Below are 16,522 nucleotides of genomic sequence, written 5' to 3'. Positions count from 1 at the left end.
CTACTCAGCCCTGGTGAGGCCACATCTGGAGTATTGTGTCCAGTTCTGGGCTCCACAGTACAAGAGGGATGTGGAGCTGCTGGAGAGAGTCCAGCGCAGAACCACAAGGATGATCAGGGGCCTGGAACATCTGCCCTGTGAGGAGAGGTTGAGGGAGCTGGGCCTGTTCATCATGGAGAAGAGAAGGCTGAGAGGGGATCTGATCAGTGTCTATAAGTACCTCAAGGGAGGCAGCGAAGAGGATGGTGCTGGTCTATTTTCCCTGGTGGCCACCGACAGAACTAGAGGAAATGGCCACAAACTGAAGCACCAAAAGTTCCACAGGAACTTAAGGAAAAATTTTTTAACAGTGAGGGTGACAGAGCGTTGGAACAGTCTGCCCAGAGAGGTTGTGGAGTCTCCTTCTCTGGAGATCTTCCAAACCCGCTTGGACGCAGTCCTGTGCCACGTGCTCTAGGTGACCCTGCGTGTGCAGGGGGGGTTGGACTAGATGATCTCTAGAGGTCCCTTCCAACCTTGAGCATTCTATGATTCTATGATCACATATAGCCAATGGAAGACTCATGTATGGCCAACGGTCTTGTTTTGCATCTCTCTCACACACGTGTGAACATGCGCACACATCAAGGTGTTACTGTTAGCATTAGACCAGTTTGTTTTGTCTGCAACTGTTTTCGCTGAGATAGGCCCATACTGCTTTCTGGTTATGTTGCCCAACATGTTTATACAGCTCTCTTTCTGCTTGCTTTTTATTTAGTTTTGCCGGTCTGTTTGCTTCTGCTTGTTGCCACTGTGAAGGCAATGAGAGGTGCTCTTGCATAAACCAAGCTGTGCTTTGATCCTGTGCCAGCACAAATCGTGACATCCTTCTTATTATTACTATGAAGATGCCCTGTATACATTACTGACAGGTAAAAAGGTTGGTAGAAAAACAAGGCCTTAATAATGTATGCTAAAATTTATGTTTCATAATTTACATTAAATTTATGTTTCATAAGGTCCAATAGGACTTAGCTTCAAACAGTTTACTTCTGGGAGGCTGGCAGTTACACACCACAGTCTTCTTTGCATGATGAGCAGTATCCAGCTGGGAAAAATAGCCTATGGGCACTTTTTGCCAGTTCACAATTCATTCTTTAAGATGCAGCTGCACACTAAGATATTCTCCTGCCAAACTGTATCCAGGTGTTTGAGGAAGGCCACTGATTATTGCATTAAATCTACAGAACAAAAGCTACACGCGGACATACTTACTCTTCCCAACTCATGTAGTATGTGTATTTACTATGCGCATGTAGACACATGCACATGTATGTATATGTATGTGTATATATATATATATATATATATATGCAAAGTAGCATAATTACTAAAGAGGAAAAGCTCCAGGTTTGAACATCACTGTATTCATGATGTACTCAACAGTTTTTCTTTAATGACCATCAAAGCCAGGTGCTCTCTTTCCGTCTCCATACCTGTTTGGGAGATGCTATGCAGAGAAGCTGGGTTTGGAGAGAAATCTTGGGCAGCAACATTTGTCCAGTGCAGAAAATCTAGCAAAACACTGCTTAAACTGTAAAGCTAGGACTGAGAGAGAGAGAGAGACAGAGTGAGTGTGGGTGTGCAGGCATGTGCGTGCACGTATATTTTATTGTAGGGGAGCCTTCTCATGTAGGATTAATTTCATTCCTGTTGCCCCCTGCCAAACAAAACCAGTTACAGAGGATTGCAAATGCTCCTCCACACTCCTGATTTCCATAAATCTAGGATCATCCCACACCCCTTCCTCAAAATAGAGTCTGTTTCTCGACAGGAACTAGCACATGCATGCTAGCAAGGTAATTTAATTGATCCAATAATAAATGTGCAGTGTAGAAAAGACCACATTTTCGTGACAGTTGTGGTAGGTAGTCTGCTCTTCCCATCACGAAACGACAGCCCGAGGCTCCGTCTAGCTCCGTGCACCAGTGGAGGGGGTAAAGAGCGGAGCAGCCACCGCGCCAGCCCCATGCGCCTGTACCGGGCAACTCGCATCCCGCACAGTCCCGCTCCCTCGGCTGTGCCGGGACACACGGCCACCTAGCGGCTCCTTCCTCGGGGAAACGCCGCGGAGAGCCGGAAAGTCCAAATCTTAAACTCATACCCTATCTGTTTTTGTTGATGTTTTACAGTTACTTCTAACCACTGTATTTTATTCCGAAATTACATTAAGCCTAATAAGCTTACAACAGTGTAAGTAAGTGGCTGAGTTCAGATGGAACATTATGCAGTAACACACATGCACAAATACATGTACACACAGGGTGGTGCTTTTAAATACATGGTAGGAAAAAAGCATTTTATTGAATGATTGTTGTTTTACAGGAGTACATGTTTCAAAAACACAGGTAATTGAAACACAGCAGTAACAGCACATACCCCATGAAGAAGATTTAAATATTATGCATATGGTAACACCTTATACAGAAAAGGCTGAGATACAGTTATGCAATATGCAGCCTTCCTACATTAAAATGATCCACAGACATATTCAGTGTTAACTCCAGTAAGGAAATTGGACCTCAGAATTTCCCACTGTGTAATCAGACACAAGAGATCTACTGAGCCATTGCCCATGCAAGATTTGAGGTTCAGCCATGGTTTGTGTACCTGAGTCATGTTCTGCTTTTATCACAAGAACCAACAGAGCAGCAATAAAAAATAACCCATTCTGTTGTATTCTGCTGATAAAAAAAAAAAAAAAAAAAATCAGACTCTGCCTTTTATATCTTAGATAATGAAAGACATTGAGGGCTAAAAAAAAAAAAAGAAAGAAAGAAAAATCAATCTCCAAGAAAATAACCTTTTCTTTCATTCCATTTAAAAACTGAAATTCTTTTTGTTGAGTACACAGTCGTAAAATTTGATTTCTGGAAGTAGCCTCAGCGTTATTGGACTTTCCTTCTGTTTTAAAGGTAGACTGTTATTGTCAAAATACAAGTTTCTTTGGTATCTCCCATGAGAATTCCTTTCTTCCAAAGTGACCATAACATGCAGTCTTTTGATAAATGGGCTTTTTTAGGTCCAAATCCCTGTATGTATAATAATAATAATAAAAAAAAAGAGAGAGAGATGGGGCGAGGGGGAGAGAGAGAGAGAAAAATTCTTCATGTTAAGATACTTTATGACATTTACCACAATGGCTATTTCATGCCCTCAAGCTAGTGACCGTATTCTTGAGATGCAAACAGATCAGTGAATACGCCCAATAGGAGAACCATAAAAGTGGAAAGAAAACTTAAATCTGAAGTACTTTAGAGCTAGAGAGGAAATTCTTAATTATGGAGAATTATTAATTTTAACTGTAATTAAAATAATATTAGCATATAATAAATAAATTTAATAGAAAAGAAGGAATATCTTCAGTTTTCTTTTTAAATAAATTTTTCTGTTTTTCACAGCACTGTAAAAGCAAGCTAACATTCTTGGAAGCCAAAACATACTTTATTTCCATTCCATATACTATATAAGGCCAAATGCTGAACTGTATATGCTATCTTAGAAGCTACAGCACACTCTTTTTATGGATGGTAGATCCATAAAAAGTTAAAACTGTGAAGACTGCTTAAATATATACACATATATATATAAGCTTCCTTGGAGTATTCCCATGTGAGCTCGGGGGGCTACTCTATCACTGCCTCTTCATATCTAACAGTTTTGCAGGGATCAGTTGTAGGCTGTGATCGCAGCCCCTACCTGTGGGCTGCTCTTACTCTACCTGACAATGACTCCAGGCCGAAGGTCGAAATTTTTGCGCACGATGTCCAGGAGCTCCTTCTCTGTTTTTTGGGATGTTCCATAAGTGAATAGTGAAATGGACAGCGGCTGAGCTACTCCAATGGCGTAAGAAACCTATGGCAAAAGAGACACTATAGCTTATAAACAAGGATGGACCCTCAGTCAGCAACAGAACAAAACATTCATTCATGAACCATCTTAGGAAAAGTACAGCCTCTCCTTTATTTCCTATAATTACACAAACTGTATTATAGAAAAACAGAGAAACCTTTGAAAATTCTGACCTCTCTGGTAAGTTTTGTCCCCTTCACCCAGTCATCCAGTGCTCACCTCTATGACAGCCAGCGGCAGAGAGCTGAGGGCTCAGTAAAAGTCCAGGAAAAGTGCCAATAAAACGAAAGCTAAGCTTCAAGGAACTTGTGCTGTGAGCCGCATCACAGTGGTCCTCAACCAAGCACATCAAGGTCCTCCTTTCTCCGACCCTAATTAATTTCCAGGACTGTCTCTAGTATTCTAGCATCGCCTCTAGCTAGGTTTATTCAAGGAAAAGCTGAAAAGGAAACGTTGTTAAGAAAAGCTAAACTCAGGCTAAAGCAAACCTGAACCAGAACACGGCGACAGAGCCCAGCCTTCACGAGGGATTTGGCCACCCAGCGGGCTGCGTATGCTGCCGAGCGGTCCACTTTGGTATAGTCCTTGCCAGAGAAGGCTCCACCTCCGTGGGCTCCCCATCCGCCGTAAGTATCCACAATGATCTTCCGACCAGTAACACCAGCATCACCCTGCATCAGGAGAAGAACTCTGCCATTTTACAATCCCCACCACTATAATCCTCAAACACAGATGTAAATCCTGCTGAAGAAGGCCCCAAACTATAAGGAACTCGGGCACGTGTGGATGCTTGTGTGTAGCTAAGGAATGAACTTGTCTCACTGAGTTTCAACCATGGCTATGAATGTTCTTTGAAGTCATATTCACTATTCACGAATAGTATTTGGTAGTCAAGCAAAAACTTGGATAGTTTGAGCTTCCAGTGCCTGTTTCAAATATAAATATTTCAAGCATTACAGTAATTTTGGTGGTACTCATACCTATTTTAAAAAGCAACCTGTCTACTGTATCCTAATGAAACATAGAACACTTGCTAAGAAAACAATATTTTGTATTGAAATTTTATGCTGGGTTAAGGAAACTTGGATCAGGCTGCTGTGTCTTTTGGCCAAAATTTGAAGTTATGTGAATATTTGATGTTAAAGAACAGACATGATTATCTCAACGTTTACTATTGAAAAATATGGTGCTAGCTAACACAGTTAGAAATAGGACAGCATCCAACAGTCCAGCATTAGACTGCCATACAAATATATGTGAAAACAAACTTTCAACACTAAAATATTTATATTTTAATTTAAGCAATATACTATGTATAGGGAGTTAGAGGTAATTGAAAATGAGGAATTAAAACAGACATTTGCAGATCAGTATTCTAATTCTAAAATATTAAATACAGAAGCAGAGATGACTGGTCACATGGCTACCTTGATTGATACTTTTGACTACTTGATACTTGCGTTGGATCTTGACTCATCGAGCAATAAGTAATTATCTGAACCCCAATTTCCTAAGTGCTTCAGTATTCCCGTGTAATTGGAAATATGATCAAATCTGAAATTGCATCTCCACCTGTGCAGGCAATTTTAAAGACTTTCTATGGACTATTATGCCAATAAAGCTCAACTGCTGCAATATTTGCATAGCAAACATAAATGCAGAGCCAAAACTTTTCTTAAAAAGACTGAATACAGAGGAAAACCTTTAGCACTGTTTGTCCAGTTTGTCCAAAAAATCCATGAGATATAGACATAAATCGCAGATAGCTGAGCTTGTCTAAAGGATCTTTCCCTCCAGTAGTTTGCCTGTTTGATTCAAACCTCCATTTCTCATAGCACAGACAATTGTGATGAGAACAACTTCTATGTTATTAAGACTTGACTGTAGAAATGAATAAGAGGATGGCACAAGTGAAATAAAAAAAAATCTCTTTTTAAAGAGGTTGAAAGAGCACAAATGAATTTGTAATGTGTGTGGAAGTGATGAGCTGTAACATCTTCATGATACCAGCAGGTGCTGCTGTTGAGAATATGGTGTTTGCATGCTGCAAAATTACTAATTTTGGCACAGACAGAATTCAAGGTATCATGAAACATGTAAGGTGCATGAACATGTAAGGTGAAAATCCCAGTAAGTGTGTTTTCTTTAAATGAACAGAGCTGGAATTTGAGACTTCCATAGCTAGTTTTGTTAAAAAGGAACATTTAGTAATTTAGTAAACAGAAAGTCTGAAATCTAACAGACAGGAAATGGCTATTTTTTGGTTGCCACAATAATCACATTAATTGCTTAAGTCCAGAGATGGCCTTGTCAGGCCATGGACACACAAGCAGATTGACCTGTACTAAGTAAACTTATCCCAGTTTTAAAAAGCTGCAAACATATGCTGCAATGTGCCTGTGCTAGTATGTGCAAACACAAGCTATACAATTCCACTGCAAGAAGAGAAAAGGCACTGCAGATGGGCTTACAGCTAATTATAATTACTTTTTTTTCAAAATCATGCAGTTCAGTGCACTCCTGAGAACTTTTGTATGTGTAGCCTTCTTGGCATGTACCTATTATTGACACACGGGTTGACTTGCTCAGTTTGTCAGATCAGTGATTTGTCCTTTTCTAAAATGTAAATGATCCACGAAATTATAGTGATATCAGCAATCTGACTATATACAGATAGTCACACAATAAGACAATAGTGATTACCATCAACACTTTCCTATGTATGCCATGACACTAATGGAAAGGTACTGCACCATGTAAATAATTCTGGCAAATTTCACTAAAAATGATTATTTGAGAAGCAAAGAAAAAACAAAGTCTGCTCGGGTGCTCCTTTTCAGAAAGGAGATTTGAAGTTTTGTTGGAATAGTTCTGGAGGGAACTGGAAGCAAAATATAAAGAGCTGTAAATTTGTTTACAAGAACCAAATCTCTGTTAAAGTCCTGACAGCATAAACTCGTCTGGCTTCTGTAAGTGTACAACCTAGCTCCTGCAATGCCTAGATAGAGCAAAAGCAACATTCCTTTCCCACCTGGAAATTGGGAGGGCTCTGGAGGGGCCGTTTTCCGAACTGATGACTATCTAAGGTCTCACACCTTAGGACAGCCATTCAAGGAAAGCCATTCAAGGAAAGTTGAACGTTTGTATAAAAACGTGCTTATGCCTGATGACAAAGACAAGCTATAAAGTATCAGTGCAATAAGATACAAACCTGAGGCCCTCCAATAACAAAACGTCCACTAGGCTGAAGGTGATAAATAGTCTTCTCATCCAAGTATTTTGCAGGAACAACAGCTTTAATCACGCTGTCCTTTAGGGTTTTGCGCATAGTCTCCAGAGAAATGGATTCGTCGTGCTGAACAGATATCACAATGGTGTGAACACGCACTGGGATGACTGCTCCATTCTCTTGGATATACTGAACAGTGACCTGAGCAGAACAGGAAGAAACAGGAAGAAAAAAAATGAAGTTCATTATTGGTCTACACCAAACTCCATGCCATGCTATCCCAGGAGTTCATTGTAGGAAAATGGTAGAAGGTCACTGCTTACCTCGCTGCCTCGGTATGAGAAATGAAGCCTACTTTTTCATTCGTAATGTATTCAGTGGTGAGGGGAGAAAAAAAAAAAAAAAAGAGAGAGACCCAATAGGCATAATCTGTTTACTTATGAAATTGTCCAAAATTGGTCTTTTGATTGGTAACTCCAGCTAAACTTCCACGCTGCAGAGGAATTTTAGGCACTTCTTCAAAAAGGACAGCCCAAATCACTACATGCAAATAGACCCTTTGTATTTTCTGACACTTTTTCAACCAGAACTAAGCATTTAGCTCTGCAAGGTTAAACGTTTTTTCATTGGTAGATAGTTGAGGGCTTCTTGCACTCTGATACAGGTTAACCATTTCCAACAGACAAGGATACAGTAGCACAAGCATTGGAAATGCTTTATTTTCTCCTTCATGTTATGTAGCAGGAATCCTAATATTCCAAACATCTTCAACTGCTCTTTTTAAAAATACTTAGGATTTTTGGAAAGCAAAAAAGTGATAGTTTCTAGCAACTTGGACTATATAAAAGTGATTGGAATACTACTGTGTTGACAAAAAGAGTGAAACTGGTATGAAACTGATATTTACCTGTGTCTTAGAGTCAGGTCTCAGCCAAGGAAGTTCTCCAGTGCGTCTCAACTCTGCTAGCTTGGCATTCAGTTTATGAGCAAGAATAATCGTTAGAGGCATACATTCTTCTGTCTCATCTGTTGCATAGCCAAACATCAAACCCTACAATGGGAGGAGAAGAGACATTTCAAAGCACTGAAACCTTGAAGAATCTTGAAGACCACAAGATTTCACCTGAGACAAAAAGTAAACAGCCCTCAGGTTTATTTCCACTATTTTACATTTTTGTCCAAGAAGCCAAAACACTGATCAGGTTGCAACATGTAACAGCAGAACAAGCAACAGACCATGTTTCAAGAATTTTTCATTGAGGGCCTGAAAATATTTACATGTAGAAGGAAACGTGGACAAAATTCTCTTTTTTTTTCTGAAAAAAACAGTCTTTTTCATAGAAAAAAAAATCTATTTGATCAAAACAGAATCTCATGACTATTCCGTGACACAAAAGGTATTCTCATTTGTGATACAGAAGGTGTTCTCATTAGTGTGAAAAGGCTCTAGAGAGTCTAACGTATAGACACATCTATACAGCAGCTTGCACCTGATATTTCTGGTATTTCTCCTGTGGAACAGAATTTGACCACTACACCAAGGAAATACAACACTTAGGTACGTACCTGCCTCACATTTGCAATGCCACAAGCTTCTAGCCTGTCCTTGGGGAAGTCATGGCTTCTACTATTACTCAGCCACACTCCCTACTTCAGATTCTCATTTATTAGACTTCCTTTCACCTCACCCAGTGGCGGTTGCGATACAAAAGCAATAAAGGCAGGAAGCTACTCAGATACAATGGGAAGGAAGGCCATGAAAGTGCCAAAGAAAGTCAGATACCTTTTTATTTGATGTAGCATTATGTCCCCATGACAGCATAAAAGCATTTTAATTTAATCCTCTAGGGTTATTTGAACATTATTAGCTTGGCTCCTAGACTAAGATATCTCCATTTATGGTTCTCAACAGTACTGCTATAAAGTAGATATTAATACTAATGAGAATGACTGTAAATGTTAAACACATTCATACTGGCATCAGTCAGATTATGGAGTTTTTACGTTAGCATCCTTCTCTTGGGAACACACTGTAATTATCTACATATGTTATTTAGCTCATAGAAATGCAGCTTGGACAGCCTTAATTACGTGGAACCCCTACTATAATAAAACAGATCTCTGCCGCTGGGAAATAAGTAAGCATTAAAAGTATTCTGGCATATTTGCCTTCATTTTACTAATGCTGCAGACAGTTGAAACATCACCTCTATTTTTTTTGCTGTGTAAAATCTCAAGAGCTCTGTGCAAGTGTTAAGATCCTTTGTTTATCTCACTTTAGAGAAGTCTAGCCGCAAGATGAATGGTCTGAGAAATCTAATGCTACTCAAAGAAAAACTTGAAATACGTTAGCAAAAAAACTCTGCTAAGTTCTCAGGGCCACATCCTCAGCTACCAAAAACAGCTGGAGCTCTCCTGACGTGTCATTACAAACACTGTGGGCCCTCAAAGAACTGGCAACTGTTTTCAAAAAAATATGGTTTTGTTTTCCGGGCTAGTCCAAGATGGAAGTGTGCAGTTCTTGATTTAGAAATCAAACTTCAGACAGTTTTTGATTTAGAAGATAAGGCAATGAGCTAAGTTCTTTCCATTCAAACAACTTTGATGTTTTAAATGTGATAAGTCTTGTCCACCTGATCTCCAGCACCAACATCCTCTTCATTCCTGTGTAGATGAACACCCTGGGCAATATCAGGTGACTGCTGTTCCAGTGCCACTAAAACATTACAAGTCTTGTAGTCAAAGCCTATTCAGAAGGAAGCATAGTGGTGAATTAGTTTTTTTCTGTCATAATTAAGGAAATAGGGAACCTTACACCAAAATTTTCATCCTGAAGGACACGACATTCATAATCCATAACCTAATTGCTATTTTTGGATAAATTTTGTCAGTATGATACTCCAAAACCTTTTTTGGGGAGGAAGGATGTACACAGGCTTACTTTGCTTGCTTGCTCTTGGATATTCAAAATCAGAAGGAAGCTTTACCCCACGAGGTATTTGGCCAGAAGCTATAAAGCCAGGAATGAAGCTAAACATTACAGTTTTAGCATAACTATCAGATCACCACCAAAAAGCAGGTCCCCTGCTCTCCCTTCCATCTCTGCATTACTGCTAATCCTCTCTTGCTTTGAGATCTTGTGCAAAGTCAATTCAGTTTATGAACTGCTACATGTAGAAAACTAGTCAAAAAAGTAAACAATGAGCCTCTCCCAAATAAATAGTATTAAAAATATCTATAAAAATTCCTGTGAGGTGATGTTTTCAGTAACTGGAGGCTATGATCTCTGATATACTACCTGTAATGGAGGTACAAGGAGTTTTAATGGAGGTACAAGGAGTTTATGTACCTAAATTCTGAGAACCACAGAAGGAAAAAAAAGATCCAAGATCTGCAGCAGATCTTGACATGGAGCTTTACTTTACATTACCCTCCAAGACAAAGATTTTAAAATGGGATTCAAGAATTTCCAGATGATTATGCAATATTTTCCACCTCTTTCCCTAGGTATATAAAGAGTATCTTGCTTCTCTCCAAATCCTATTTTTCTCAAAACTGTAGCTACTGTCAGCTGATGACTGAACTCATGCACATAGTTCATATACATATATATGTACATATATATACACACTCATATTATCCGTTTGAATAATATTCTTCCTACTCTCTGAAAAAGGCTAGAGACGGAAAACATAGGTCTGTGTGCAATTTTTTGTTTTAGTTTTAGTTTTTTATTTTCTGCAAAGGTATTGGTTTTTTACTGGGTCGCTGTATTTTCCCTTAAAATTATCGGTGACTAGGATAGAAAAGAAACTTATGAAATATTACGTTTGCCATTACTGCTGTTATGTCATACTGGAGGTAACCTGCAGATGTGCCACTTCAATATTCTCCCATCATAATCTCCCTGGAAAATATATAGCGATTAAAGGATTGAAAAAAAAATGTTGTTAACCAAAAGCTCTTAAAAGATATGCTTCATGGTGACACTGTTTGTATTTTGAATGTATAAATAATGAGATACACTGTGAACAAGAAAGTGAAATATGTCAGGGATATAAATTACTTTGTCCTTTTCATCACTTGTACACAATCTTGACCTCAGCACAGGAGTTCGTTCCAAATTTCAAAGCATCTTGCACAGTGAGGACCTGCTTTATGCCTCAGAATTGCAGGGGCTAACACAGGATGAATATATAGTGAGAAAATAAAATGAAGCAAGTTTCTTCTTCCCTCTCTTTCTCACCAAGATGCATCAACTTGCCAAATGAATAGCAGAGATTCAAGTGCTGACAAGTTTGAATGAGTGGTAAATTCGGTGGCTAAATTTGCAATTAACTCTATTCTCCCTTAACAGTACATCTCAAAGCATGTCCTGCCTGCTCCTTTTAACTAACACATGATGTTTTTTCTACTTTCTACTTCTACTTTTGGGAATAAACCCAGAACGTGCATCATGTTGCAATATGCTTTCATACAGTATATTCAATTTTTATTAGGCTTGCTAAAGTCCAGATTCAGAAGTGATGACAGAACTGTCATGCAGTTGTCAACTGCCTCCTATTCAAGAGTTTCTTGATTTTTTTCCACCAACCTTTAGCTGAATCGTCATAGCCAATATGTCTAATTGCATCTCGGACAACTCGCTGATAATCCACAATAGCAAGAGATGTGATCTCCCCACAGAGCAACACCATCCCTGTCTTACACACCGTCTCTGAAAAGGGAGATGAAAACAGGATTACACAAACAGAATAATCCAAACCACTCTCAGGAATAAATATGTTTGTGATGATGATGATTTAAAGAGAACTACTGGGCATTTAAATGATACGTATTTTTGCCCGTATTATTAGCAGTCTTAGCTCCTTCAACAAAATATTTTCATATTCACCCCAAGTCTGAAAGTAAGTAAAATCAAGTATGTTCAATTTACAGCTGAGGAAATCAGAACACTGAGCTTGGCTCAGTGATACGCCCAGATGTTCAGGGAAACATAGCATTCAGATGCAATTTCTAGGACCCTAATCACTCTCGGCTTCATATTTGGGCCAAATAATCCTTAACAGCGACCAGCTATTTTGCAAACTTGTGTCCAGTCTGACACAAGGAAGACTATTTCCATCAGATGTAGTCATGCAGTGAATGAACCAGGCTCAAGAGCTCAGGGTTGATGGTATAACTCTCCGCAGAGAAATCAGGAAGAAAAAAAAAAAGAAAAAGAAAAAAAAAAAGCAATTATGTGCAACTAAGACTGAAAAAAAACAGCACTTCACTATTTTTTTTTAATAAAACATTAAAATTGTCCTTGAAAAATACACTGTAAAAAAAAAAGAAAACTGTTTCTCCTAGGAATATTATACGCACATACTATATTAACTATCCTACTCTTCTACAGCACATACTACCTTTCTGTAGGCTGCTCAAAACTCAGTCTTCAGAAAAGCTTTTATTGTTTCTTCTCATCTCTCCTTCTAGAGAAGATTGCAATTTTTACCTAATTATTTGAGAGTAAAATGAGTTGGCACATGACAGGATCAAATTTTGCAAGTTTGTCACAAAAAGCACAGTGACTGGATGTGTAGGTCAGGAGCTAAAACAAAGCAGCAAACTTACCACAAGCAACCTTGGCATTTGGGTCCTGTTTGAGGTGGGCGTCTAGCACAGCATCACTGATTTGATCGCAGATTTTATCTGGAAGACATCAAAGTTGTAACTCAAAACCAGAACCCTCAAACAAAACATGGAGTGTTTACATTGTTCTGAATAGGGAGGGGACTCAGCAAGGAACTCTTTTATTGCTTATTACTAAAGTATTTAAGCTAATTAAATGAAGAATAAAGGAATATGAAACACACATATATAAACATGCATATATATATATATATACACACACAGCCGCACGCACAATAGGGAATGGGGAATTACTGGTGTAAATTAATATGGAATACAACTTCACCTATAGTTTTCCATACGTAAGTGAGAAACAAGTATGTTATGCACAGATTTACCTAGGAGGCTAAGAAGCTTTACTTGATACTAAAAAAAAAAAAAAAAAAAAAAAAAAAGATGAACTATTGTATACAATGCTTAGCTGTTGCTGTAACATGAACAGTTAAAAGCAAATAAATCTCTTGACTTGCCACTGCGCAACACAACATGTTGGAAAGCAACGTTTTGTATGGCCACACCATTTGAGATTTCTAACACATTCATTCTCAAATCAAAATAAATTATCTTTTAGTTTCAAGAGAAAAGTGAAGTTTCAGCTAACAGCGACAAAGCAGAGAGTAGACAACTAAAGTGATTCTGACACTGTTTTCTCTCATATTAACCATTTGAATACAGAAAAAAAAATCAAAAAAATAGAGAGTTTTAGAGAGTTTAGGCTAGATTGGATCCTTCAGTCTCTTGGAAACTGTTTATGGATTACTGAATTTGGGACAGCTACTACAAAATAGGAATCGGATAGGAATCAGATGCCATTCTTGAAATTTAGTTAGAAGTCTAAATGAACCTTGTTTAGTATCTCTTGAAAATTTCCATTTCTACATGAAAAAACAACCACTTCTACACCAGTAACAATCTTTGTCCCTGTTCATGCGACACAGAAAACATCTCACCTTCATTAGATTTCAGTAGCTCCAGATTTGTGCAAGTTCCCTGTTGGCATATACAAGGATACCAGGATATGCATTTTTTTTTCCCAAAACACCCAAGAGGTTACCAAACATGACTAATTCATGCTCATTTCTCTTTATGACACTTACTGGGTACACAGAACCTTGTGTTTGTTGGCTTTGCATGCTGTGGTTATATCTAATTTATGGGTTAAAGCTTCCTGGAAATGTCCCTCAGGGAGCATTAGCTCTAATAAGCAATAAAACCAATGAGAATGTAGCAGGGGGGTTTCATGTTCTTTTCTAGAGAGTGGGAAGGGATGGAATGAAATATACTAGTATTCTACACTATTTAATGAATATTGACAGATTCCATTTCCTTTTCAGAAGTGAAATAATAACAGCAAACATTTACAAACAAAGGACATAGCCTGCATTTACAGAATGGAAAACTTTGTCCTGGGAGAGTATCATCTGGAAAACTCATGATAGAAAACTAGGTGAAGACCCATCCACAGAAATGAAATTATCTCAATTTATAATTGGTATTTATAATCTCAATTATAGCATTAGTGAGGCTGTTACAGAAATACAAATTCTTTGTGGTAGTATTTCAAGGACAATGTTAAGAAGCTGTGGGAAGATTTCAGATAGCCAGAAGAATGCCCCAAGACCAGAAAGCATATCCTATAGGATGAATCCTATAGGATTAATCAAACTCAACTTAGTTCTGAAAGGCTGAAGAAAAGGCAGCCAATCAGGGGAAATAAATAGGTATTGGGATCACAATCCCCAAGTACCTAAATGTTACATTTTTTTGATGAAAGAAGGGTTCAAAAAACAAAATCTTAGAAATATGAGAGTAATGAGCCATTAAAACCATTCATCCAAAAGAATGTAGGACTCTCTATCTCTTCAGATCCCTAAAGGAAAATTGTGTATCTTTTTAAAAGTTTTTTTCATTATCTGTGTATGAAAGAAGGTCAGAATATAGCAGGGGTCTTTTTTTTTTTTTGGCCTTTAAAAACTAAGTGAGGATTTTCATAGGAAAATAATTAATCCAAATAATACAATTTGCCATGCTGGCAGTAGATTTTTTGAATGAAAATAGGTTAAGACAAATCAGGCTGACAATTCATGCCATTTCAGATTGTTAGTATTGCTCGTGCATCTAGATGCACTTATTGACCAATACACATACAATTATTGAGACCTGAAAGAGAAATCTAGCTGGATAACCAGCTGATTAATGCATTAAATCAAAGGAAATTCAGCTCTTACTCAAGGTCTTGAATGCAAAATAGAAGGCAGTTCTATTTTTAGCAATGCTTAGGAGGCTTTGAGCACCCTTCATTCTGTTATTTAAATTTCTCATCTCAGCTGTTCAAGTTCTCTTATTAGCTGCTAAATATGACAGGATATGTCATAAGGGACCACCAACTAAGAATTTGATAGAAAAACACCAGGAACTTCTTACTTGTCATAGATCTGAATCCTGCTGATGCACACCTTCCTGTAGTGATCCCCTAGGGAAGGACTGGAAAAAATGGATGTCTAATCTAAGGATTCTTGACTGAGCAGGAAAGTATTAGAAACCCATGAATTCTTACAAGAAATCCCATCATCCCATATAGACCCATCTCATACAGCAGTGATGCCAGGTAGCTGTACAAACAGCTCTTGATGGCTGTGAAGAGAATGCACACGTCTGGGAGAGCTGACAACAAGCCACACTGAAATGCCTGGGTGTCGAAGCATGAGGTAAGGAGACATTCAACAACAAAGGTGATCTCCACTAATTAAGGGAATCTTCACATTGCATGTTTTCCATATAGTTGGACATAAATTTATGTGAATAAACTATATTAAACAAATAAGAGCCTAACATTCAGGTATGAACTTAAAAATGAACTACTCTGTAAGCAAAAATCAGTGACAACTGCAAGTTCTCAGGATATCCCCAAGAGTTTGCTTTCAAGCAGTCAAAAAAGAAAGATGTATGAACAACTGTAACCACTAAAATTCTGTTTCAAAAAAGCTCTGCCCTTTGATGCAGAGCAAACAGGTTGAGCCACAATTCTGACCTTGATTGAGTAGTAAACGCAACAAACACTAGACATTTCAAAAGGCATGGTTAATTTTCTTAAAAGACTGTGAACATCATAATAACATTAGGTAGCTATGTCTTTAATGATACCTTATTCACATCAACACAAACTAACCATTTTAATCTATAAAGAGGAGCTGAGCAACTCATGGTATCTTGATGAAAAACAAAACTTCCAAGATACGCAGATACTTATCAAGAGCACCGCATCAAAATAATAAGCTTTTCACCCCCAAAAGAATCAAAGGAAAGACCTGAATAGCTGACTTTTCCCTCTATTATATATTTTTGGTGTTTGTATTTAAAAGACTCTTGAGGAGTGCTAATTGAAAAAGGCAGGGTAGTTCAATATTAACACTATGCTGTTTAAAGAAAAGGCGCCAAGGCATATACAAGATAAGCTTGTATACTTGTTCTTTTTGTTCAATACATAGTTTACGTAAGCATTATTTAAATGTTAAGTATATATAACATTGTTAGGTGTAAGACATATAAGCATCTACCTGCTGGAGAAAAAAAATATCTGTTTTCTGGGGTTTTTTGTGTGTTTTCATCCTGCAAAAATCCACCCAAAAAAGTATATTTGTTTAATATGGATGAAAATCTAAGGTTGATTTCAGTAGATAATATTCTCTTATGTTTCTAAAGACTCCTTGATACTTACTAGAGAACTGA

At 38.0% G+C, this 16,522-nt stretch overlaps 1 protein-coding gene across 2 annotated transcripts in view; it reads right to left on the bottom strand.

The window, feature by feature from the left end:
- Positions 1 to 2,866: 2,866 nt before the first annotated feature.
- MAT1A (methionine adenosyltransferase 1A) overlaps positions 2,867 to 16,522 on the bottom strand; it is a 133,965-nt gene continuing 120,309 nt past the window's right edge. For both annotated transcript variants that reach the window (XM_088526375.1, XM_010216937.2), the window contains 8 exons: positions 12,737 to 12,814; positions 11,715 to 11,837; positions 9,754 to 9,866; positions 8,028 to 8,171; positions 7,103 to 7,321; positions 4,380 to 4,562; positions 3,761 to 3,894; positions 2,867 to 3,071 (listed from right to left, as the gene is read on the bottom strand). In XM_088526375.1, the coding sequence (XP_088382501.1) occupies positions 2,969 to 3,071; positions 3,761 to 3,894; positions 4,380 to 4,562; positions 7,103 to 7,321; positions 8,028 to 8,171; positions 9,754 to 9,866; positions 11,715 to 11,837; positions 12,737 to 12,814 (1,097 nt within the window). In that variant the 3' untranslated portion in view covers positions 2,867 to 2,968. The remainder of the gene's footprint in view (positions 3,072 to 3,760; positions 3,895 to 4,379; positions 4,563 to 7,102; positions 7,322 to 8,027; positions 8,172 to 9,753; positions 9,867 to 11,714; positions 11,838 to 12,736; positions 12,815 to 16,522) is intronic.

This window comes from Tinamus guttatus, unplaced genomic scaffold, assembly GCF_059628265.1.
Source record: "Tinamus guttatus ecotype Peru unplaced genomic scaffold, ASM5962826v1 Tinamus_guttatus_pri_ptg000246l, whole genome shotgun sequence".
Classification (NCBI taxonomy): domain Eukaryota; kingdom Metazoa; phylum Chordata; class Aves; order Tinamiformes; family Tinamidae; genus Tinamus; species Tinamus guttatus.
The sequence above is the reverse complement of the archived record's forward strand: the minus strand, read 5'-3'. Positions and strand labels throughout refer to the sequence as shown.